Source organism: Zonotrichia leucophrys, chromosome 21 (assembly GCF_028769735.1).
Source record: "Zonotrichia leucophrys gambelii isolate GWCS_2022_RI chromosome 21, RI_Zleu_2.0, whole genome shotgun sequence".
Taxonomy (NCBI): Eukaryota; Metazoa; Chordata; class Aves; order Passeriformes; family Passerellidae; genus Zonotrichia; species Zonotrichia leucophrys.
In genome coordinates this window covers 5400344-5425161 of record NC_088190.1, presented here as the reverse complement: position 1 = coordinate 5425161, position 24818 = coordinate 5400344, and the positions used below count along the sequence as shown (strand labels likewise).

Below are 24818 nucleotides of genomic sequence, written 5' to 3'. Positions count from 1 at the left end.
CAAAGGTGCTTCCCCCATGAAAAAATTCCCCTCTCCCCCCTCCCGGGGGTCCCCAAGGACTGGGGGGCATTGGGGTCACCCCAGGGTTTGGGGGGGCTGCCAGCACAGCTGTGGGATGCTGCTCCCGAGGGGGGGGGACAGAAACAGCTGCTCTGACCCCCCCGTCCCCCCCATCCGCCCCCGGGATTTGGGGGTGAAACAGCTGCGGGGTCACCGGCACGGCCGGGCAGAAAGGGGGGCCCCAAATATGCGCCTGCCCTGCCCCCTCTCCCTGCATTCCTCCCTGCTGGCATTGCCTAATTTATCCCGGGACGGCTCGGGATAGGGGGGGAGGAACGGGAGGGTTTGGGGTGAACGGGGTTTGGAGAGGAGAGTTTGGTTTTAGGGGGCATTTTCTGGGGGGAGATGGGATTTTGGGCAGGGGGAGTGATGGGTTTTTGGGCAGGGAGATGGGTTTTGGAGAGTGGAGTTGGATTTTTGGAGGGTGGAGATGAGTGGCAGGGTTTTAGGGGGGAAAATGGATTTTTAGGGGAAGGGATATGGGGGGTTTTTTTTGGGGGGGGGGTGGGTATGGGGGGAGATGGGTTTTTGGGGGCAGGGGGATAGGCAGATTTTCAGGAGGGATTTTTTGAGGGCAGTAGGTTCTTTTGTGAGACAGCAAGATTTTTTGGGGCAGTGTCGGGTTTTCATGGCAAGAGGGGAAACCCAGGAGTCCTGGCAAGGACCCAGCGTCTGAGCTGACCTTCCTCCCCGCCTTCCTCCTCCTCCTCCTCATCCCATAGCCGGGCCATCTTTGGCGATGGGAGCGAGCCGGAGGCGAGAGGCCATGTGAGCCGCGGGCCCGGAGGGTCCCCGAGTGGCCCCGAGCGCTCCCAGGCGGCCCCAAATGCCCCCAGATGCCCCCAGGTGTCCCCAAACGCCCCCAGGTGTGCCAGGAGCCCCCCCAGCAGCGCCGTGGCCGTGCGTGCCCCGGGCACACGCGTGTGCAGAGCGTGCGTGGGGTGTCCCCCCCTTCCCCAGCCCTTCCCCCCGGGCACGCCGATCTTATCGCGCATTCCTGCTTCGCCCTCCCCTTCCCCCCCACCGCATTAACCCTTCGCAGCCCGTGCAGGTGGCGCCCACCCTCCGTGGGCCGCGTGGGGATGGGAACACCCCCCCACACGTGGATGTAGGGCCAGCATCCCGGCCAGGGGGGTTATGGGGCCGCTCCGTCCCCAAATCCCCCCCTGTTTCTCAGCAGAATGAAGGGTGGGGGGCTGCAAAGTGGGGATCCCCCCCCTCTGTCCCCCCCGGGCGTGGGTGGGAGCCCCACGGAGAGCGGGGGGGCCGCGCTGGCAGCCCGGCCCCGAGCACAAGGCCCCCTCTGTTCTCCACCCCGGGCACCCGCCCAACCCCAAACCGCCCCCGGGCCCCCCAGCCCGCACCCACCGGGACCCCCCCGCCAATCGGTGCCACCCCGAGGTGCCACCCCCGCCCCGCTGCCCCCAGCACGGTGGGGACCCCCCCAGGGGCGCCCCCGGCGCAGCGCCCCCCCCCGGGCGGGTATTTTGGGATGGTTATTTTTAGGGTGAGCGGCGCCACCATCACCCTTTAAATTTAGCCGGGGCGGGGGATGGGGTGCGGTGCGCACGGGGGGGACCCCAAAACAGGATAGGAGTGTCCCTATGGGTGACCCCCACCCAGGGCACGGGGTGGGGACAGGGGGGCTGGACCGCCATGGGGGGGTTTGTGGGGTGATGGGAGCCATCCCCACCCTGGGGTCAGGGGGGACCCCAATTCCCTAAAGGAACGGGGGGTGACAGAGCCCCCCCACCCAGACTGGAGCCCTCACACGGGGGTCACGGGGACCCCACTCCCACAGGGGTATGGGGTGGGTGACCCCACGCACCCCCAGTCCATGGGGGACCTCACACCCCATAGGGGACAGGCAGGGGGACCCCAAACCCCCCATTCCCAGGTGGGGCAGGGCACGGGGAGAGGGACCCCCCGATCCTTTGGGGGGACACTGCAATTCCCAGGGTGGGCCCTGGGGTCTCCACGAGACTCTGGTACAGGGGGGACCCCCCAATCCCTTCAGGAACAGGGACCCCCACATCTCCTTGGTGTCCTGGGGGACCCCAATTCCGGGATCACAAGGATCCTCAAGTCCTTCGAGAGACACAAACTCCGTGGGGGACCCCAATTCCTAGAGGGATCCCCAAATCTGGGGAGAGGTTCCTAACTCCTCTAGGGGACCCCAACTCCTTCAGGAGACCCCAGCTCAGAGGTACCCAAATCCTTTAGGGGGTCCCAAAATCCTGTGGGGACCCCAACTCCTTTAAGGGCCCCAAATACTTCAAGGCGCCCCAAAACCACAGGGGGCTCACAACTGCTCCATAGAATTCCCACTCCGGGGACCCCAACTCCTGTAGGAGATGGGAATTCCAGCTCCTGGGACCCCAATTCCTTTGGGGATCCCAGCGCCGCGGGGGGAGACCCCAACTCCTGCAAGGGCCCTCAGCTCCTTTCAGAGCCCCCAAATCCGCGGGTGGAGACCGTGGCTCCTTTCAGGCACCCCAAATCCTTTAGATCTCCCCAACTCCTTGGCGGGACCCCAACTCCTTTAAGGGCCCCAAATACTTCAAGGCACCCCAAAACCACAGGGGGCTCACAACTGCTCCATAGAACTCCCCCTCCGGGGACCCCAACTCCTGTAGGGGACCCCAACTCCTACAGGGAATTCCAGCTCCCGGGACCCCGACTCCTTTGGGGATCCCAGCTCCGTATGGGGACATTCCAACTCCTGCAAGGGCCCTCAGCTCCTTTCAGAGCCCCCAAACCCGCGGGTGGAGACCCCGGCTCCTTTCAGGCACCCCAAATCCTTCAAAGCTCCCCAACTCCTTGGCGGGACCCCAACCCCCAACTCCTTTCCGGGATCTTAGCTCCGTGTGAGGAGACCCCAACTCCTGCAAGGGTCCCCAACTCCTTTCCGAGCCCCCAAATCCGTGAATGGAAACTTCGACTCCTTTCAGGCACCCCAAATCCTTCAGAGCTCCCCAACTCCTTGGCGGGACCCCAACTCCGGGGCCCCCGACTCCTTTGGGGATCCCAGCGCCGAGGGGGGAGGCCCCAACTCCTTTCAGCGCCCCCAAATCCGTGAGTGGAAACTCCGTCTCCTTTCAGGCACCCCAAATCCTTCAGAGCTCCCCAACTCCTTGGCGGGACCCCAACTCCCAGCTCCTTCCCGGGACCCCCCAGCCCGGTTCGGGGTCCCCGGGCGCCCCCAGCCGCACTCACCGGCACGAGGGTCCCCAGCAGCAGCAGCAGCAGCAGCAGCAGGAGGGTCCGCAGCGCCGCCGGGCCCCGCCGCCCCATCGCCGCACGGCCCCGCCGAGCTCGCCCCGCTCGCTCCGCTCCGCTCCGGCCGCGCCGCCGCCCCGGGGCCGCCCCGCCCCCCCCCCCCGGTACCCCCCCGGCCCGCGGGGCGGGGCCGCGCAGCGCGCGCCCGAGGGGGGACACGGGGGGGAGGCGGCGGGGACACGGCGGGACACGGCTGGGGATGGCACCGGGACATGGGGACAGCCCGGGGAACTGGGACTGGGACCCCGGGACACGGCTGGGGAATGGCACCGGGACACCGGGACAGCCCGGGGAACTCCTACAGGGACATGGGGACACTCCCGGGAACTTGTACCGAGACAGGGCTGGGGAATGGCACCGGGACATGGGGACAGCCCGGGGAACTTGTACCGGGACACCCCCGGGAACGGGCAGTGGGACACCGGGACACGGCCTGGGAATGGCACCGGGACACCCCGGGAACTGGCACTGGGACACGGGGACACCCCTGGGAACTCCTACAGGGACACGGGGACATTCCCGAGAACTGGCACTGGGACACGGGGACACCCTTGAGAACTGCCACTGGGACAGGGGGACACCTCTGGGAAGTGGCACCAGGACAGGGGGACACCCCCAGGAACTTGTACAGGGACACGGGGACACCCCCGAGAACTGGCAGTGGGACACGGACACGTGGGACACCCCCAGGAACCGGCACAGGGACATGGGGACACCTCTGGGAACTTGTACCAGGAAATGGCACAGGGACACCCCCGAGAACTTGTACCGGGACACTGGGACACCCCTGGGAACGGGCACTGGGACACGGGGACACTGGGTCACGGCTGGGAAATGGCACTGGGACACTGGGACGCTCCCGGGAACTGGGACTGGGACACCGGGACACGGCTGGGAAATGGCACCGGGACACCGGGACACGGCTGGGAAGGGACACGGGGACATGGGGACACCCCGGGAACTTGTACCGGGACACCCCCGGGAAGGGGCACTGGGACACCCCTGGAAACTTGTACAGGGACACGGTGGCACCCCAGGAACTGGCATTGGGACACTGGGACACACCCGAGAGCTTGTACAGGAACATGGGGACGCCCCCTGGGAACTGGCACTGGGACACGGGGACACCTCTGGGAACTTGTACCGGGACACGGGGACACCACTGAGAACTGGCACTGGGACATGGGGACACCCCCAGGAAATGGCAGTGGGACACGGGGACACCCCCTGGAATGGGCACTGGGACAAAGGGACACCCTTGGGAACTGGCACTGGGACAGGGGGACATCCCCAAGAGCTCGTACAGGGACACAGGGACATCCCCAGGAACTGGCACTGGGATACGAGGACACCCCCAGGAGGACATGGGGACACTCTGGAGAACTTGCACTGGGACAAGGGGACACCGCTGGGAAATGGCACCGGGACACCGGGACAGCCCCGGGAACTGGCACTGGGACACAGGGACACCGCTGGGAACTTGTACAGGGACAGGGGACACCCCCAGGAGCATCTGCAGGGACACGGGAGGCACGGGGAACACGGAGGGGCACAGGGACACCGGGGGACAACTCTGGGGTCTCACACTGGGACACAAGGGACACCCCGGGAACGTTAACACGGAGGGACACGGGGAGAAACTCTGAGAATTTATGTTGGGGTGTGTGGGGAATGTTGGGGTGCCTGCCTGGGGATGTGGGGTGACACCCCTGGGAACACTTGCAGGAACACCAGGGGGACACTTGGGGACAGCCGAGGGTGGCAGGACACCTTGGGACACCCCTGGGAACGTGCACTGGGGTGTGGGGTGTGGGGACAGCCCTGGAATCTTTTGCAGGGGCACGGGGGGGACACAGGGGACAATTCTGAGAACTTAAACTGGGACACGGGTGCGTGGGGACACGGGGGGACAGCCCTGGGGACTTCCAGGAGGGCACGAGGGTGCGTGGGGACATGGGGGTACACATATGGTCACCTCTGGAAACTCTAGTGGGACACACAGGTGCCTGGGGACACCTTGGGACGCTCCTGGGAACTTCTCCTGGACATGGAGGCACATGGGGACACCATGGGACAGCTGTGGGAACTGGCACAGGGACACGTGGGGACACCGTGGGACAGCTGTGGGAACTGGCACAGGGACACGTGGGGACACCGTGGGACTCCCGGGAGCTTTATGAGGACCTGGTACAGTGTGGGGGGAGAATGGGGGTGCACCCCTGGGAACTTTTATGGGGACAAGGGGTGTGTGGGGACACACATGGGGACTTCTACAGGGACGTGGGGTGCAGGACATCATGGAGCACCTTTGGGGACATTTATGGGAACACACGGGTGTGTGGGGACACGGGGGCCACCTCTGGGCAGCTGCAGGGTGACACTGGGGTGTCACTGTGGGGCACCTGCAGGAACTGTTATGGGGACATGGGGGGACATGGGAGTCAGCCCTGGGAACATTAACAAGGACATGGGAGCGCGTGGGGACACCTTGGGACACCCCCGGGAACTTTATTGGGGACACAGGTGTCACCTCTGGGGACTTGTACAGAGTCATGGGAGAGTGTGGGGACACCTTGGGACACCCCCGGGAACTTTAATGGGAACACAGGTGTCACCTCTGGGGACGTCTACAGGGTCATGGGAGCACCTGGGGACACCTTGGGACACCCGTGGGGAATTTTACAAGGACATGAGACTGCCTAGGGACACCTCGGGAACTTTAACAGGGACACAGGTGTCACCTCTGGGGACTTGTACAGGGTCATGGGAGTGTGTGGGGACACCTTAGGACACCCCTGGGGACATTTACAAGGACATGGGGGTGCATGGGGACACCTGGGGACACCCCCAGGAACTTTAATGGGGACACAGGTGTCACCCCTGGGGACTTCTACAGGGTCATGGGAGCACCTGGGGACACCTTGGGACGCCCCTGGGACTTTAACAGGGACATGAGAGTTCATGGGACACCTTGGGAACTTTAACAGGGACACAGGTGTCACCTCTGGGGACTTGTACAGGGTCATGGAAATGCTTGGGGACACCTTAGGACACCCCTGGGAACTTTTGTAAGGACATAGGGGTGCAGGGGACACCTTGGGACACCCCTGGGAACATTTACAAGGACACAAGTGTCACCTCTGCGGACTTGTACAGGGTCATGGGAGCATGTGGGGACGCCTGGGGACACTCCTGGGAACTTTAATGGGGACACAGGTGTCACCTCTGGGGACTTGTACAGAGTCATGGGAGTGTGTGGGAACACCTTGGGACACCCCTGAGAATATTTACAAGGACATGGGAGCATGTGGGGACACCCTGGAACACCCCTGGGGACTTTTACAAGGACATGGGAATGCGTGGGGACACCTGGGGACACCCCTGGGAACATTTACAAGGACAGAGGTGTCACCTCTGGGGACTTCTACAGGGTCATGGGAGCACCTGGGGACACCTTGGGACACCCCTGGGGACTTTAACAGGGACATGAGAGTTCATGGGACACCTTGGGAACTTAAACAGGGACACAGGTGTCACCTCTGGGGACTCCTACAGGGTCATGGGAGCACATGGGGACACTGCAGGGACATGGAGAACTCCTGTGGGAACTTCCCCGAGGGTTCTGGGGTGCGTGGGGACCCCCCGGGTGTGTGAGGGAGTTTGGGGGCAATGGGGGACCATGGGGGGCACAGGGGGGCTATAGGGGCTATGGGGGTACCAGGGGAAGGGAGATATGGGGGGACAAGGGTGGGGAGAGGGCACTATGGGGGCACAGGGAGCTATAGGGGCTATGGGGGTACCACGGGTGTGGAGAGGGCACTATGGGGGTACCAGGGGGGTACAGGGACTGTGGGGCAACCAGGGGCTCAGGGCTATGGGGACACTGCGGTTTATAGGGTCTATAGGGCACACCAGGGACATAAAGCGATTTAGGGGGGCTATAGGGGTGCAGGGGGAGTCATAGGGGCACAGGACAGTATGGGGGATACATGGGGAACACAAGAAGCATGGCAGATATTGGGGGGCACAGGGGTTAAAAGGGTTTAGGGGCTGATTGTGAGGGGCTGTGGGTTCTGGGAGGGGGTCAGGGCACAGGGCATAGGGGGGGGCACAGGGACCATGGGCTGTGGGATGGGGGGTATATGGGGGCCATAGGGGCTCTGTGGGAACATGGGGGGCACAGGGCTGGCTGCAGGGGGCTGTGGGGGGCAGTGGAGGTGATTGGGGGGCTGTGGGGGCAGTGGGGGTGATTGGGGGGCTGTGGGGGGCAGTAGAGGTGATTGGGGGGCTGTGGGGGCAGTAGAGGTGATTGGCAGCTGTGGGGGCACAGGGGTGGATGGAAATGCTGTGGGGGCTGGGAGGAGGGGTACATGGGGCCGTACAGTCCATGGGGGCCATGTGGGCACTGTGGAGGGCACCTGGGATGGCTGGGGGGGCTCTGGGGGTCCAGGAGGGGAGGATGTGAGGGGCACTGAGCCCATGAAGGGTATGGGAGCCATATGGGCACACCAAGGGTGCAGGGAATGGGGGGGACAGGGGTGGCTGTGGGGCCCAGGGGTTGGGGAGGTCTGGAGGCCACCTGGGGCACAGGGGGTGGTTGTGGTGGCTTTGGGGGTACAGGGGAGGCACAGAGGGCACTGTGGGGCACACAGAGAGCTGTGGGGACTGTGGGGGGCACTGGGGCTAAGGGGAGCACTGGGGGGGCACTCAGAGGGGCCGTGGGGGCATGGGGTGGGCATGGGGCACTCTGGGGGCACACAGGGGCAGTGGCAGCAGCAGGGACAGGGGGTTTGGGACCTGCAGGGTCCCCGCTGGCCGGGTGCCAGTGCCACGTCCCCCCAAGGCCCAGGTTAATGTTTAACCCCCCCCAGTGCCCAGCTGGGCACCGGGTGCCCGTTCCCAGGGCTGCCCTTGGGTGCCCGCGGGGATTTAAGGCGGGCGGGTGCCCCGGGACAGCCACACCGGAGCCATGGCTGCCCTGCTGAGTCTTGTCCTGCTGCTGGTGGCCGGCGGTGAGGTGTCCCCTGAGCCCCCCCGGGTCCCCAGGCTCGGCTGGCTGGGGGATGCCAGGGGGTGACGGTGCCACCGTGTCCCCGTGTCCCGCAGGTGCCCGCGCCGCCGTGCTGCCCGAGTCCCGCGTGGTCAACGGGCAGGATGCCGAGCCCTACAGCTGGCCCTGGCAGGTGAGGGACGGACAGGGGGACAGGGGACAGACAGGGGGACAGGGGGACAGAGGGACAGAGGGGCAGGGTTACAGCAGGACAGAGGGACAGACAGGGGGACAGGGGGCAAGGGGACGGGGGGACAGCGGAACAGACAGTGGGGACAGACAGGGGACAGGGGGAACAGACAGGGGACAGGGGGACAGAGGGGCAGGGTTACAGCAGGACAGACAGGGGGACAGAGGGACAGACAGGGGGACAGGGGGCAGGGGGACGGGGGACAACGGAACAGACAGGGGACAGACAGGGGGACAGAGGGAGAGACAGGGGGACAGCGGGACGGAGGACAGGGGGCAGGGGGACAGGGGGCAGACAGTGGGATAGGGGGACTGGAGGACAGGGGAACAGGGAGACAGCGGGACAGAGAGGGGGACAACGGGACAGGGGACCGACAGAGGAACAGCGGGAGAGTGGGACAGAGGGACAGCGGGACAGACAGACTGACAGGGGGACAGACAGAGGGACAGGGGACAGACAGGGGGACAGGGGAGAGGGGGACAGACAGACAGGGGGACAGCGGGACGGAGGACAGGGGACAGGGGGACAGACAGGGGGACAGAGGGACAGGGGGACAGCGGGACAGTGAGACAGGGGGACAAGGGGGACGGGGGGACAGGGGACGGGGGGCAGAGGACAGCGGGACAGACAAGGGGACAGCGGGACAGGGGGACAGGGGACAGACAGGAGGACAGCGGGACAGGGGACAGGGGGAGAGGGGCACAAGGGATAGCGGAACAGGGGGACAGTGGGAAACGGGGACAGTGGGACAGGGGACGGGGCGACAGAGGGAGAGCGGAACAGGGAGACAGGGGAACAGAAGGGCAGGGGGACAGGGGGACCCGTGTGGGTCGGTGGCACCCAGCCGTGTCTCTCCCCCCACAGATCTCGCTGCAGTACGAGCGGGACGGGACCTTCCGCCACACCTGCGGGGGCACCCTGATCGCGGCCAACTGGGTGATGACGGCCGCGCACTGCATCTCGTGAGGGCACCGGCACCGGGCACCGGGCACCGGGAATGGGGGCATTGGCACCGGGCACTGGGAATGGAGCACTGGGATGGGGGCACAGGGATGGAGGATGCGGGACGGGGGCTTCGGGATTGGAGATGCGGGATGGGGATGGGGCTGCGGGATGGGGCACAGGGATGGGATCTGCAGGGATGGGGAATGCGGGGGCTGTGGGATGGGGGAACCTGGAATGGGGGCACTGGGGCTGTGGAATTGGAGCTGCGGGATGGGGCTGCAGGGAGGGAGGAGCGCAGAGAGCTGCGTGGAAGAGACGCGGGGTGCAGAGTTGGGTGCTGGGGTGCCGAGTTGGGTGCTGGGGGTGTGTTGGATACCGGGGTGAGTGTGGGGTGCAGGGATGGCGCAGGAAGGGTGCAGGGAGGGTGCAGGTTGGAGAGGTGGGTGTAGTGGGAGTCTGGGCTGAAGGGAGTGCAGAACGGCTGCAGGAGGAGCGCAGGGCACAGGGATGGGAGCAGGAGGGGCATTCCTTGTGCAAGGAAGAAATTGCCACGTGCATTGAGCGCATGGATGGGGTGAGAAATGCAAAGTGGGTGCAGGAGTGGGTGCGGTGCAGGATGGGGTCAGGGAGAGGGCTCAGAGGGCAGGGGGTGAATTTGGGTGCAGGGTGGGTGCACGGGGAGGTGCAGGGTGGGGGGTTTGGGTGCAGGAAGAGGCTCAGGGCGCAGAGGAGATGGGTTCAGGGTGCAGAGGGGTGAGTTTGGGTGCAGATTTGGTGCACGGGGAGGTGCAGGGAGGGGATTTAAGGTGCAGGGCAGAGCGTCCGGGTGCGTGAAAGGCTCCCGGGTGCCGAGGGAGGGCCGCACGCCCTGACCCCCCCTTTCCCGGCAGCAAAACCCGCACGTACCAGGTGGTGCTGGGCGAGTACGACATGAGCACCGGCGAGGGCTCCGAGCAGCGCATCCCCATCAACTCCGACGACATCTTCGTGCACCCCAAGTGGCTCAGCTTCTGCGCGGCCTGCGGGTGAGCGGGGTCCCTGGGGAGGGGGCTGGGGACACCGTGCCACCCCCGGCCGCCCTCTGACCTCTGTCCCCCCCGCAGCAATGACATCGCCCTGATGAAGCTGCAGCGCCCGGCCGTGCTCTCGACGCAGGTGCAGGTGGGGCGGCTGCCGCCCGCCGGCTCCGTGCTGCCCAACGGGTACCCGTGCGTGCTCAGCGGCTGGGGACTGCTCACCAGTGCGTACGGACAGAACGACAGACGGACGGGATGGAGGGGAGAGGGCGGGGAGGGGGGATGGACAGAGGGATAGGTGGGGAAATGGATGGGCAGGTGGAGGGGGGATGGACAAATGGGGAATGGTTGGGGAGGAAGGGATGAGGGATGGATGAGAATTGGATGGATGGAGGGATGGATCCATGGATGGAGGGATGGATGGAATGGGGAGATGGAGGGAAGGAGGGTTGGAGAGATGGTTGAAGGGATGGCGGGATGGGGAGGGAAGGGAGGGTTGGGTGGAGGGATGGAGAACAGATGTGGAAATGGATGGGAAGGTGGAGGGAGGGATGGATGGATGGATGGATGGATGGATGGATGGATGGATGGATGGATGGATGGATGGATGGATGGATGAGAGATGGATGGATGGATGGATGGATGGATGGATGGACGGATGGATGGATGGATGGATGGATGGATGGATGGATGGATGGATGGATCCATGGATGGATGGATGGATGGATGGATGGACGGATGGCCGTATACACACCTGGGTGCTCTGATCCCACAGCTGGGGGCTCTACTCTGCCGGACCGGCTGCAGCAGGCTGAGCTGCCCGTGGTGGATTATGAGCACTGCACCCAGCCCGACTGGTGGGGCGCCCTGGCCATCCGCAAGACCATGATCTGTGCCGGCGGCGCCGAGAAATCCGGTTGCAACGTGGGTACCGCTCCATGGGGAGGGGGCACATCCCAGACCCACTGTGGTGCTGACCCTGCCTCACCCCACCCTCAGGGCGACTCCGGGGGACCCCTGAACTGCCAGGCTGAGGATGGCACCTGGGAGGTGCATGGCATCGCCAGCTTCGTGTCTGCCCTGGGCTGCAACGCTGCCAAGAAACCCACGGTGTTCACCCGCGTGTCCGCCTTCGAGGACTGGATTGCTGAGGTGGGCACAGGGAATGGGATCCTGGGCTGCCAGGGGGCAAGGGTGCCAGGGAGTTGGGATATCATGGTGTCAGGATGCCAGGGAACTTGGGTGCCATGGTGCTGGGGAATTGGGATGCCAGTACAGGGTGCTGGGTTCTGGGATGCCAGGGAATTGGGGTGCCAGGGCTCTGGGACACTGGGGCACCAGGGGGAAAAGGGGCCAGGCTACTGGGCTGCCATGGTGCCAGGGTATTGGTGTACCAGATTGTTGGGGTGATCTGATGCTGGGGTACCAGAGGATGGGACTGTCAGGGTTCCATGGTGCTGGGGTGCCAGGTGTCGGTGCCACAGTGCCAGGGTAAGAGTGCTCTAGGGTACTGGGATATACCAGGGTACCAGGCTGCTGGGTGCCAGGGCAGTGGGGTGCCAGAGTGCCAGGGCACAGATGTGCCACAGCACTGGGGTGCTTGGGTGTCATGGAGCTGGGGAAAAAGGGCTCTGAACTGCTGGCATGCCAGGGTACCATGGCACCAGGTCTTGGGGGTGCCAGGACAAAGGTTTGCAGAGTTCTGGGGTGATGGGGTGCCAGGGCTCTGGGTGCTGGGGTGCCAGGGAATTGGGATGTCGAAGGCACTGGTGGGTACCAGGTGCAGGTCTGGGGACCAGGGCTGGGTTCTGGGGGCTGGTGTGCCAGGCTCCTGGGGTGCTGGGATGCCATGGTGCTGAGGTGATGGGGTGCTGGGGTTTTGGGTTATTAGAGTGTTGGGGTGTCAGGGTGTTGGGGCGCTGTCCTCCTGTCTTAGAAACTTCTCCCTTCCAGACCATGAACAACAACTGAGCATGGCAGCATCCTTGTCATCGACCCCCCCTGGCCTGGCATCGGGCAAATAAACACCAACAGCTGGCACCAGTGTGTCCTCGTGCTCCTTGTGCTGGGCAGGGGTCTGGGGGCAGCAGGGGCTGCACCATTGCCAGCAGACAGTGCTGGGAGCACCCCAATGTCACCAATGTCATGGGCATGGGCACCCAGAGACAGCCCAGTGCCACAGGGATGGGCACCCAGAGACAGCTCAGTGCCACAGGGGTGGGCACCCAGAGATACTCAGGCACCATGGGGACAGACACTGAGAGGTGCCCAGATGCCATGGAGATGGCATTCTCAGACACCCCATTCTCACAGGGATGGGCACCCAGGTGCCACAGGGATGGCACTCAGGAGACAGCCCCCAAGCACCCCAATGTGCCCAATGTCATGGACATGGACACCCAGAGACACCCCAGTGCCACAGAGATGGGCATCCAGAGATACTCAGACACCATGAGGATAGACTGAGAGGTGCCCAGACACCCCACAGGTGCCCAGGTGCTGTGGAGATGGCACCTCAGACACCCAGATCTCACAGGGATGGGTACCCAGGTGCCACAGGGGTGGCACTTAGGTGACACAGCGCCAAGCACCCTGATGTGCCCTCTGCCATGGGCATGGACACCCTCAGACACCCAGATGCCACAGGGGTGGGCACCCAGAGACTCCAGTGCCACAGAGATGGGCACCCAGAGATACTCAGGCACCATGGGGACAGACCCTGAGAAGTGCCCAGACACCCATAGGTGCCCAGATGCTGTGGAGATGGCACCCTCAGACACCCAGATCTCACAGGGATGGGTACCCAGGTGCCACAGGGGTGGCACTCAGGTGACACAGCACCCCAAAGTGCCCTGTGCCATGGGCATGGACACCCAGAAACACCCCAGTGCCACAGGGATGCCCACCTCAGACACCCAGATCCCACAGGGATGGGCACCCAGAGACACCCCATTCTCACAGGGATGGGTACCCGGGTGCCACAGGGATGGCACTCAGGTGACACAGCACCCCCAACTGCCCTGTGCCATGGGCACCCGCTGCCATGGGCACCCCAACACACACCGGCGCGGTGGCTCTGGGTGCCCTGAGGACACCCGCATGTCCCCTATGGGGCACCCAGTGCCATCCTGTGCCCCCACGGGGCCGTGCCCCCCCAGGCAGTGGCACAGCCCCCTCGGGGTGCCCCAGGGCCCGGTGCCCATGGCCGTGGCCCTCCTGGCCCGGCCGTCTCCTCGCAACGGCCGGCACCGGCGCGTGACCGGGAACAAAGAGCCCTTTCACGGTGTCCCCGCTGCCACCGGCACCCTGGGACCCCCCAACGGGGCACCCCGGGGCCATCCCCCCACCCCAGGGCTCTGCAGCACCCCCGATTCCCGCTGCGATCTGGGTGGAAAATTCCAGCTGCAGGGCTGTATAAGTTTTATGGGCTCCTTGTCACCGTGTCCTCGGGGACCTTTGCTCCCCCGCTGGTGGCCCTGGCGGTGTCGCCCGCCCCGCAGCCCCTCGCTATCGCCGGCCCTTTGCTCCGGGCCAGGGGGAGGCTCGGCTCCCCCAGCTCGTGACAGCCTTGCACAAGTTGGGGCCACCTGGCACAGGCCCAGGGTGCTGGAAAAGGGGACCCAGGGCAGGGGGTGAGGGTGGGGGGCACCAGCTGTACCCCCCGTGCCACTGGTGGGAATTGGGGTGGGGTGGCACAGGGTGGTGGCACCTTTTGGGTGCAATCATGCTGTGCTGGCAGTGGGTGCAGGGACAGGTGTGTGGCAGTGCCAGGGGTCTGCTGTGGGGTTGTGGGACTGGTGTGGGTGACATGGGACTGGTGTGGGGCTGTGGGACTGGTGTGGGTGTTTGGGACTGGTGTGGGTGTTTGGGACTGGTGTGGGGCTGTGGGACTGGTGTGGGTGTTTGGGACTGGTGTGGGTGACACGGGACTGGTGTGGGTGTCTGGGACTGGTGTGGGTGACATGGGACTGGTGTGGGTGTTTGGGACTGGTGTGGGTGTTTGGGACTGGTGTGGGTGACATGGGACTGGTGTGGGGCTGTGAGGCTGCCATGGGTGCTACAAGCATGGCACAAATACAGGTGGTGCACATCTGGCAGAGGTTCTGTGAGTGTGGGGTGGGTGCTGTGAGCCTGGCATAGGCAATACAAAGCCTGGTGTGAGCACTGTGAGTGTGGCATGGATGGTGTGAGCAGAATATGGGTGCTGTGAACCTGGCACGGGTGCTGTGAGCAGGATATGGGTGCTGGGAGCCTGGCATGAGTGTTGTGAGCAGGATAGGGGTGCTGTGAGCCTGGCATGGGTGCTGTGAGTGTGACATGGGTGCTGTGAGCCTGGCAGGGTGCTGTGAGCAGGATATGGGTGCTGGGAGCCTGGCATGGGTGCTGTGAGCAGGATATGGGTGCTGGGAGCCTGGCATGGGTGCTGTGAGCAGGATATGGGTGCTGGGAGCCTGGCATGGGTGCTCTGAGTGTGGGGTGGGTGCTGGGGGCCTGGCATAGGCAATACAAAGCCTGGTGTGTGCACTGTGAGTGTGGCATGGATGGCGTGAGCAGGATATGGGTGCTGTGAGCCTGGCATGGGTGCTGTGAGCAGGATATGGGTGCTGGGAGCCTGGCATGGGTGCTGTGGGCAGGATATGGGTGCTGTGAGCCTGGCATGGGTGCTGTGAGCAGGATATGGGTGCTGGGAGCCTGGCATGGGTGCTGTGGGCAGGATATGGGTGCTGTGAGCCTGGCAGGGTGCTGTGGGCAGGATATGGGTGCTGGGAGCCTGGCACGGGTGCTGTGAGTGTGGCATGGGTGCTGTGAGCCTGGCATGAGTGCTCTGAGTGTGGGGTGGGTGCTGTGGGCCTGGCATAGGCAATACAAAGCATGGTGTGAGCACTGTGAGTGTGTGCACTGTGAGTGGCATGGATAGTGTGAGCAGAATATGGGTGCTGTGAGCCTGGCACGGGTGCTGTGAGTGTGGCATGGGTGCTGTGAGCCTGGCAGGGTGCTGTGAGCCTGGCACGGATGGTGCAATCCTGGGATGGGCCCTGAGAGCCTGGCATGTGCTCCATGAATGCGGGATGGGTGCTGGAGTGTGGGATGGGTGCTGGGGGTGTGGGATGGGTGCCACGAGCTGGGTGTGGGTGGGGTGAGCCTGCCCAAGGGGCTGCAGAGCTGGCAGAGGTGCCGTGAGCGTGGCACGGGGGGTCCACACCTGCAGAAGGCGAGGAGTGAGCCTGGAATCGGCGCTGGGAGAGGTGTCAGCAGAGTGACAAGGGTGCTGCGAGCCTGGCACGGGTGTTATCAGCGAGACACCCGAGCTGTGAGTGTGACACAGGTGCTATCAGCGCCCCATGGGTGCCGCCAGCCCGGCCCTGCCGCTGTGGGTGCTGCGAGCCTGGCACGGGCACTGCGAGCCTGGCACGGGCGCCGCAGGCTTGGCACAAGCGCTGCGAGCCTGGCACCGGTGCTGCGAGCCTGGCGTGGGCACCGGGAGGCTGGCAGGGGCGCTGGGAGGCTGGCAGGGGCACGGCGAGCCTGGCATGGCCCCCCGGCCCCCCGGGGCAGCTCCTCCCTCGCCGGTGGTGCCAAGCGGCTGCGAACCCCCCGTGTCCGTGTCCGTGGCCTCTGGCCGGACCCACCCCCGCCGGGTGACTCAGCCCGAGAGGCTTTTCCTTATATAACGCGGCACCGCGCGGAGCCCCACGGAGCGGCCCCTGCCTCAGTTTCCCCTGGCCGGGGCGTCACTGTCGCCGCTGCCGCAGCCGCCGCCGCCATGTGGATGGTGTCACCGCCGGTCGGTAAGTGTCACCTGGATGCCGCGAGGCCCCTTGGAGAGGTGTCCCCCATCCCTAAAAATCATCATTTGGCGGGGGTTAGGAGAGAAATTAGGGTTATGGGGCAGAAAACTGTAAAATACTTGCATTGCTCCCCAAAAGTAGGTTAACTTTGCATTTGTGGTGGCTGAACCCCTTTTCCTTGCGCCTCCTAACGCACCTGGGAAGAGCCAAAATCACCTTGTTTCCCCCCACAAAGTAAAGATAAAAGCAGCGGGAGTGGCGCAGGGTTAAGGAATTCTCTCCCATCCCAGCACGGAGATTTTGGGGTGAGAAACGCCAGGATCGGGCGAGCTGGGGGGCCCGGCCGTGCCCGGGTTTGTGACGCTCGCAGGTGCCTGGAGCCGGTGCTGCCCCAGCTCCGGAACATTCCCGGGGCCTCGGGAATGGGAAAGGGACGGCAAATCCCTAACATTTCCCTTTCCAACATCCCCAAACTCACCCCGAATTGAGTGATAAAGGTGGGGAGCGCGGCCCCAAAGATCCGCGGCGGCCGTGCGGGAATCAGGGGGGATTTTCCCGGCTCAGCCCGGGCTCAGCCCGGCTCCGGGCGCGGTGTCCAAAGGTCGCTCCCGGCTCGGAGCCGCCGACCCCCGGCACCTCCTGGGCTCCTCTGCCGCGGCTTTTCCTGGTTTTTCCCACCTGGGGAGCTGTTGCTGGTGGCGTTCCGGCGATGGAGCGGCTCTGGGGGGGCTCTGAGGGGGCTCGGGGGGGTTTGTCTTGCTCTGACGTGCTGTTTTCTTTCAGATGAAGGATCTGCCTGGCTTTGGGACACGGCAAAGGCGGGGGGCAAAGGACAGGACCCTTAAATTCTTTCCCTAAAGCTTAGCCCGATAGGTATATAAGATCCATAGAGCTTAAACCGGGGTTGGCTTTTAGTCTAAGCTTGGGTTTGGCTTAATTTTTTCTTTATTTTATTATATTTTTACGGTTCTTTTATTCGTTTCTTTGCTTTTTTTTTTTTTTTGGCCTCTTTTATTCCATTTTTTTGGCCGCCGGTGGGGAGCTCAGCAGCAGAGCTTGCACGAATCAATCCCCTGCTGCTTTCCTAAAGAGATTTTGGGGGATTTTGGTTTGAGGAGGGGGAACCCCTGCACCGACCCTGCTATGTTTTTTGTTTTTTTTGGGGAGGGGGCTGCAGCCCCTCCGTGGTTTGGAACACGCTGGGGGGTTTGTAGGTATTTTCCAGTCCACCAAGAAGCTGGTGCTGAGCGAGCAGGCGGGACGGGGCCGGGCGCTGGAATTCCTGCGGAAAAACGCGGCCAACGGCATCTCCGTGGCCAACCTGCTGGCGGGGCTCTCCTCCATCCTCTGCAGCGTCAACAGGTGGGGAAAAACTGGGAAAAACGGGGGGGAAAACGGGGCTGAGGAATGGGGGTCACACTGGGTGCGCTCCCCTTGTGGCCAAGCGGGTGGGCAGGGTCCTCTCCTGCATCTGCAGCTTCAATAGGTGGGGAAAAAATGGGATAAAAATGGGAAATGTGGTGAAAAAGAGGCACAGAAATGGAGGTCACCTTGGTTTTTCTGCAAAAGGGGGGAAATGGGAGGGTAAAGATGGTAAAAAAGTGTGGTTTGCTCTGGTTTGCTGGAAAAAGGGGGAAGGAAAGATGGAAATAGGGTGAAAATCGGGTAGAAAAGTGTGGTTTGTCCTGGTTTGCTGGAAAGAAGGAAATAGGGTGAAAATCCGGTAGAAAAGTGGGGGCCAGCCTGGTTTTGCTGGAAAAAGGGGGAAAGAGAGGGAAGAAAGATGGAAATAGGGTGAAAATCAAGTAGAAAAGTGCAGTTTGCCATGGTTTGCTGGAAAAAGGGGGAGAAAAGATGGAAATAGGGGGAAAATTGGGTAGAAAAATGGGGGCCAGCCCAGTTTTGCAGGAAAAACAAGGGAATGGGGACAAAAAGGGTGATGCAAAGTGGGGGACACTGAGGTTTGGCTCTCTCCATGGTCAAAGGCTCCTCCTCACCTTTGGCCTCTGCAGCATCGAAGGATGAGGGGGGAAAACGGAGGAAATGGGCTGAAAAGGGGTGAAAAAGAGGGTTGAGAAGTGGGGGTCACCCCAGTTTTTCTGGGAAATGGGGGAAATGTGATGAAAAAGGAGGAAATAGGGTGAAAAAGGTGTAAATGTGGTGAAAAAGAGGTGGGAAGTGGGGGTCACCCTGGATCTGAACACTCCATAGCCAATCTCAGGGGTCAGGCTCTCCTCCATCCAAAATAAGTGGGCAGGGCAGAAAAGGGGAAATGGGGGGGGAAAGAAGAAAATGCAGGTTGAAAAGTGGGGATCACCATGCTTCTGCCAGAAAAAAGGGGAAATAGGGCAAAGATTGGATGAAAAGTGGAGATCACCCCAGTTTTGCTCTCTCTGTGGCCAACCTGCTGGCTGGGCTTACCTCCACCCTCAACAGATGGGGCAAACAAGGGGGAAATGGGGTGAAAAAGAGGAGAGCAGGGTCTGAGAAGTGGGGTGTCCCCCCTTAGGCAATACCAGTACTCCTGCTGGCTGCTGCTCCTGGGTTTCCTGCTGGATCTGGCTGATGGGGCCGTGGCCCGGCAGCTCGACGCCTGCTCGGCACTGGGTGAGTGCATCCCCCCGGGGCAGGACTGACCCCATGGGTGTCCCCTGTGCCCGGTGCCCACCTGGCACTGCCCCTCGCTGTCCCCACAGGTGCCAAGCTGGATGATTTCGCTGATTTCACCACGTTCGGGCTGGGCACGGCGCTGCTGCTGCAGCCCCAGGGCGTGCTGGGCGGGCTGCTGAGCGTGGCCTATGTGCTGGCTGTGTTCGCCCGCCTCTGCTTCTTCTCCAGCGGTGAGTGAGCCCCTAAAAGTGGGGGGATTGGGGTGTGAGCCCCCACAGTGTGTTCTGGTTTGTTTGAGTGCCACTGAGTCCCTCTGAGTGCCACTGAGGGGACCCTGGCCAGATCTGGGGCTACCAAAGGCAGCCAGGCTGAACCTGGGGGTACAGAAGGACAGAAGACAGCCAGGTGTCCTGGGGGGTGGTACCAAGCGCTGCCAGTGCTGCATCCCAGGGGTACAAAGGGGGAATGGGGTGTGACCCACAGGTGATTCTGGTTACGAAGTGACAGAAGGCCTGATGCCAGGGGACCCTGGCGATGGGGGTACCAAAGGCAGCCAGGCTGAACCTGGGGGTACAGAAGGACAGAAGGACAGCCAGGCTGATCCCTGGGGGTACCAAAGGCAGCCAGGCTGATCACCTGCAGGAGAGGAGATGCTGGAACATGGAGATGAAGGGGTTGACTCTTAGCAGGGGTTAATCCAAGGGAGCCCCTACACCTCAGGGGGCTCCTGCTGAGAGCCTTAGAGAGGTGCCAAAATTACATTTAAAGGGAGGTGGAAACCTAAAGTAGATAACTTTTTGCTAACCAATGAGAAATTTACTATAGATAACATTTTACTGACCAATAAGAAAAATAAAGGGATGGAGACTGGGAAATGGATGTTTAGGCCAGTGTATGGAGAAACACTTGAGGGGTTGACCCCTGGGGTATGGGTAATCACTCAACATCCTGGACTGAAAGTTCTAGATGGAGGGGATGGGATGCTGAGGGATTGACAGAGAGCCAGGGTGGGGATTTGGGGATGATCTCAGCAAAGGAAAGGGATTACACAGGTAAAAGGAAGGGATACAACGTGGGGTGAACCATTTGGGAAAAATACGGGGATACAAAACCAAAACTATTACAGAGTATTACAAAGTATAAAAACTACAACAACACTGAAGTGCTGCCCTCCCTCAGGGATCCCCTTCACCTACCGAGGGCTGCCGTGCCCCTACGCCTCGGCACTGCTGGCCAGCACCTTCCTGCTGACCGGGGGACACGTGGCCCTGCTGCGCGTGGCCGCCACCGCCATGACCCTGTTCATGGCCGACTGCGGCTGCTACCCCCACGACAGGGTGCTGGAGTCACAGCTCTGGAAAAAACTGGTTTATGCTGGAGGTAAGGACGGGGATGAGCTCTGGGGATGGTGGTGAAAGGGGAGGGAGAGCAGATGGCCAAGGATTGTCCCGCTCGCAGGGGTGGTGGCCGTGCTGCTGGCGCCGACGGCGGTGGCTGCGGTTTATTGCCTGGCCTGGGCCACGTCCTACATCGTCTTCCCCTTCGCCCTCTGGAGCTGCAAGGCCTGAGCCCTCCCTAGAGCCTAGTAAAGCCTTCCTCATCCTCATCCTCGTCCTCCTCGTCCTTGCTTCGGGTGCTGCTTCCTCCCTTCGCGCTTCCCGCTGAATCCGGGTGGCAGAAGGAGCTGCTAAGGTAAAGAAAGAGAAAGGCTCAGCTGCAGGGAAACCCCAAAATCCCAGTCCTTTGTGGGGATTGAGGGAAACCCCAAAACCCCAATCCTTTGTGGGGATTGAGGGAACCTCCAGAATCCCAATCCTTTGTGGGGATCAAGGGAAGCCCCAAAACCCCAATCCTTTGTGGGAATCAAGGGAAGCCCCAAAACCCCAATCCTTTGTGAGGATTGAGGGAACCTCCAGAATCCCAATCCTTTGTGGGGATTGAGGGAAGCCCCAAAATCCCAATCCTTTGTGGGAATCAAGGGAAGCCTCAAAATCCCTGTCCTTTGTGGGGATTGAGGAACCCCAAATCCAATCCTTTGTGGGGATTGAGGGAAACCCCAAAACCCAACTCTGGGGGATCGAGGAACCCCAAACCCAATCCTTGGGGGATCAGGGAAGCTCCAACCCTAGGATTCCCAATCCTTTGTGGGGATTGAGGGAAGCCCCAAAATCCCTGTGTTTTGGAGGGATTGAGGGAAACCCCATCCCCCCAACAGCAGAGAGCTCCAAATCTTTGGAAAATGGGAAATTTAGAGTTTGTCCTGACAAGAGACCCCCAAGCCCTTCTCTGCACAGGAACCTGAAGTTTAGGGATCGCTCACACTGTGGCCCAGTGGGAATTCATTACAAAGGGAGGTTCACACGCCAAAAATAAGAAGGGCCCTCCCTGGCTGGGAGGAGGAAGATGCTGATCGAACTTCCAGAGGGTTTCCAACATGGGATTCTCTGGGAGCAGTTTGGAACTCACCACTTAACCCTGCAGGGAAACACCATATCCCAAACGTGGTTTATTTTCACCCCTCAGTGTGACACAGCTGGGGCAGGGAAAGGGGGGCAGCAGGACTCGATCCAAAGTCTCAGGAGAGCCGGAGGCCGCCGGATAGCAGCGGCTGGAGCAGAGGGTGTGGGCGGAGGAAGGAAGCGAAGGTCAAACCTGGTGCTGCAGAAACGCTCGGGATCCCCGGGGAGGCTCTGCCGGCAGCAGCAGCTGCGGGATGCGGCTCCTGCTGGATCCCATTGGGATAAACCCGGGATCCGGGAGGGCAGGACCCTTCCCTGCTGGATCCCATTGGGATAAACCCAGCTCAGGGAGGGCAGGACCCTTCCCTGCTGCGTATTCCCAGGATAAACTCAGCTCTGGGAGGGCAGGACCCTTCCCTGAAGCAGGGAATGGCGGGGTGGGGCCGTGCCTGGAGCCAGCACCCGGCGCTGCAGCTGCTCTGGCCTCAACCCTGCTCTGGCCTCAGGCCATTCGCACCCGGAGCAAGCAGGAGCCAGGAGACAGAGAACCAGCAGAGATTTTATTGATACAAAAAGCGCGATTTGATAATAAATACCGGGGGATTAGAAAAGGGGGGGTAGGGCAGAGGCCGGGCGGGCTGTCATTCCCCGGATCCCTGCATCTGCTTGCAGAAGGAGTCGAACTGCTGCTGCTCCAGCTCCGTCATCACCCGGTTCAGGGCGTAGATCTGGGGTGGGGAAAGGGTTAGGATGGCAAAGGGGGCTCGGCCGCGGCTTGGGCCGGGTCCCTCCCCATTCCCCGCTCCCACCTCCGCCCGCTGCCGCTGCTTCAGCTCCTGCTGTGCCGACCTCTGCTTGGCCTTCTCCAGGCGAGCCGCTGGCTCCCGCGGCTTCGGCCGCTCCTTCCGCGCCCCCGCGCCCGGATCCATGGCTGCGGCCCGGGCTGGGGTCACCGGGGGTCCCGGAGCCACCCACAGCGACCCCCCGGCCCTGACACCCCCACACAGCCGAGGCTCCATGGGGTGCCCCAATGGCATCCTCACAGGGGACTCCCCCAAATCCACCCTGAGGGCCCGAGGTGACCCCCAAAATCATTCTGACCCCCAAATGCATCCTAAGCCTCACAGGAGACTCTCAACCCCACCCGGAGCCTCTCGGGTGTCTCACACCCACCCCACAGTTACGCTGAGCCCCACAGGGCCCCCCAAGGCTTCTCCCCGTCACCCCCCATTCCCCTCAGCGCCCCCATCTCCTCACACCTCGCCCCACAACACCCAGAGCACCCCCAAGCTCACAGACACCCCTATTCCAAACCCCCTCTCCACCCGCACAGCCCCCTGCACTCCATCGCCCACAGACACCACTGAAGCCCCCCAGGCCCCTCACAGCCCTCTCCATCGCCCCGGCCCCTCATAAATCACAATCCGCCCGAATCCCCCCACCCTCAGTGCCCCACAAGGCGCCCCCCGTGCCCACAGCCCCCCCAGTCCCGCAACCCCCAGCACCCAACAAGCTCCTACCCAGGCCCACACGGACGCCTCAGCCCCCGGACTCCCTCAGCCCCCTCCAAGGCCCCGGTTCCCCCTCGCTGCCCCAGCCCCCGGTGCCCTCTCAGGCCCCTCGCTCCCCCGGTGCCCTCCCCCCCCGCGTTCCCCGGTACCGGAGGGGCTGTGCCCGGGGCAAGATGGCAGGGCACCCCTTCCGCTTTTCGGTGCTCGATTGCCCACCCTGGGCGCACGCGCGGAGCGCACGGGCCGGGCCCCGCAGCGCCGCCTGGCGGGCGGGGAAGGGAACTGCTCCCAGTGTGCCCCCCAGTGTCCCGCTGTCCTTTACTGGTGTGACACCCCCTAAACATCCCCCCCAGTGCTCCTTTACTGGGGTGTGACACCCCCTAAACATCCCCCCCAGTGCTCATTTACCGGTGTGTGACACCCCCTAAACATCCCCCAGTGCTCCTTTACTGGTGTGTGACACTCCCTAAACATCACCCCCAGTGTCCCCCTGCCCTTTACTGGTGTGTGACACCCTCCCAGTGCTCCTTTACTGGTGTGTGACATCCCCTAAACATCCCCCAGTGCTCCTTTACTGGCGTGTGACACCCCCCCAGTGCCCCAGTCCTTTACTGGTGTGTGACACACCCCCAGTGCTCCTTTACTGGTGTGTGACACCCCCTAAACATCACCCCCAGTGCTCCTTTACTGGTGTGTGACACCCCCCCAGTGCCCCAGTCCTTTACTGGTGTGTGACACATCCCCAGTGCACCTTTACTGGTGTGTGACATCCCCCCAGTGCGGACCCACTGTCCTTTACTGGTGTGTGACACATCCCCAGTGCTCCTTTACTGGTGTGTGCCAGCCACCTACACATTCCCCCGGTGCTCCATTGTCCTTTACACTGGTGTGTGACACATCCCCAGTGCCCCAGTCCTTTACTGGTGTGTGACACGCCCCCCCAGTGCTCCTTCACTGGTGTGTGCCACTCCCTACACATCCCCCCCACCCTTACACATCACCCCCTACCCCGTGTCCCTGTAAACAGCCCAGCCCTATACACCACCATCCCTCCCTATACAGCCCATCCCCTGTCCGGCCACACATCCCCCGTTATCCCACAGTCCTGGCACAGCCCAGGCCCTAAAGATCAGCCCCTTCTATCCCCCTACTGTACAGCCCACCCCGTTACCACTGCCCCACACAGCTCCCTCCACACACCACACCCTATGGACCCACACCCATATGACAGCCCCACACAGCCCAGCCCCTACACACAACCCCATACACCTTATCCCTATAGAGTCCCCACAAAACATCACAGAGCACCCCGTGTTCCACACCCAGGCACACAGCACCCCCTGTGTGCAGCCCACTGCCCACACCCTCTGTACAGCCCACGCTACACACCCCTGTACATTCCAATGCACACAGAGCCCTGCCAGGGCTGGCACAGCCTGGCACAGCACAGCACGCAGGGCATGGCACAGCAGGGCACGGCGTGTACATGTGGCACATGTGTCACAGTACATGTCCCACGGCATGGTGACCCCTGACACATGGGTGTGACACCCATGGTACCCCCAGCATGGTGACAGACCCCTGCCATGGCACAATGTCCTCAGCACAGTGTGGCACCCCTGGCATGGCACAGCCCACCATGGCACAGTGCCACAATGTCCCCAGCACAGTGTGGCACCCCAGCATGGTGACAGACCCCTGCCATGGGACAGCCCACCATGGCACAGAGCAGGGCACAATGCCCCCAGTAGCGTGGCACTCCCATCATAGTGACATGCCCCTGCCATGGCACAGCCCACCATGCAGTGTCCCCTGTTCAGTGTGGCACCCCAGCACAGTGACACACCCCTGCCATGGCACAGTGCCACAATGTCCCCAGCACAGTGTGGCACCCCAGCACGGTGACACA

At 62.7% G+C, this 24818-nt stretch overlaps 4 protein-coding genes across 6 annotated transcripts in view; 2 read left to right on the top strand and 2 right to left on the bottom strand.

The window, feature by feature from the left end:
- HSPG2 (heparan sulfate proteoglycan 2) overlaps nucleotides 1–3382 on the bottom strand; it is a 45393-nt gene extending 42011 nt beyond the window's left edge. For all 3 annotated transcript variants that reach the window (XM_064730357.1, XM_064730359.1, XM_064730358.1), the window contains exon 1: nucleotides 3277–3382. In XM_064730357.1, the coding sequence (XP_064586427.1) occupies nucleotides 3277–3354 (78 nt within the window). In that variant the 5' untranslated portion in view covers nucleotides 3355–3382. The remainder of the gene's footprint in view (nucleotides 1–3276) is intronic.
- Nucleotides 3383–8308: 4926 nt separating this feature from the next.
- LOC135456804 (proproteinase E-like) lies at nucleotides 8309–14103 on the top strand. Its single transcript, XM_064730917.1, has 9 exons — nucleotides 8309–8351; nucleotides 8446–8522; nucleotides 9444–9541; nucleotides 10415–10549; nucleotides 10628–10764; nucleotides 11316–11464; nucleotides 11540–11850; nucleotides 13699–13823; nucleotides 13943–14103. Exons 1-9 carry the CDS (start codon nucleotides 8309–8311, stop codon nucleotides 14101–14103), a joined length of 1236 nt encoding a protein of 411 aa, XP_064586987.1.
- Nucleotides 14104–16071: 1968 nt separating this feature from the next.
- TMEM269 (transmembrane protein 269) lies at nucleotides 16072–20545 on the top strand. Its single transcript, XM_064730636.1, has 6 exons — nucleotides 16072–16329; nucleotides 17544–17691; nucleotides 18839–18936; nucleotides 19026–19169; nucleotides 20119–20319; nucleotides 20398–20545. Exons 1-6 carry the CDS (start codon nucleotides 16305–16307, stop codon nucleotides 20505–20507), a joined length of 726 nt encoding a protein of 241 aa, XP_064586706.1. The 5' UTR covers nucleotides 16072–16304; the 3' UTR covers nucleotides 20508–20545.
- Nucleotides 20546–21937: 1392 nt separating this feature from the next.
- Nucleotides 21938–23138, bottom strand: SVBP (small vasohibin binding protein). Its single transcript, XM_064730637.1, has 3 exons — nucleotides 23059–23138; nucleotides 22208–22329; nucleotides 21938–22126 (listed from the first exon to the last, which is right to left on the bottom strand). Exons 2-3 carry the CDS (start codon nucleotides 22325–22327, stop codon nucleotides 22040–22042), a joined length of 207 nt encoding a protein of 68 aa, XP_064586707.1. The 5' UTR covers nucleotides 22328–22329; nucleotides 23059–23138; the 3' UTR covers nucleotides 21938–22039.
- Between the last annotated feature and the right edge of the window lie 1680 nt (nucleotides 23139–24818).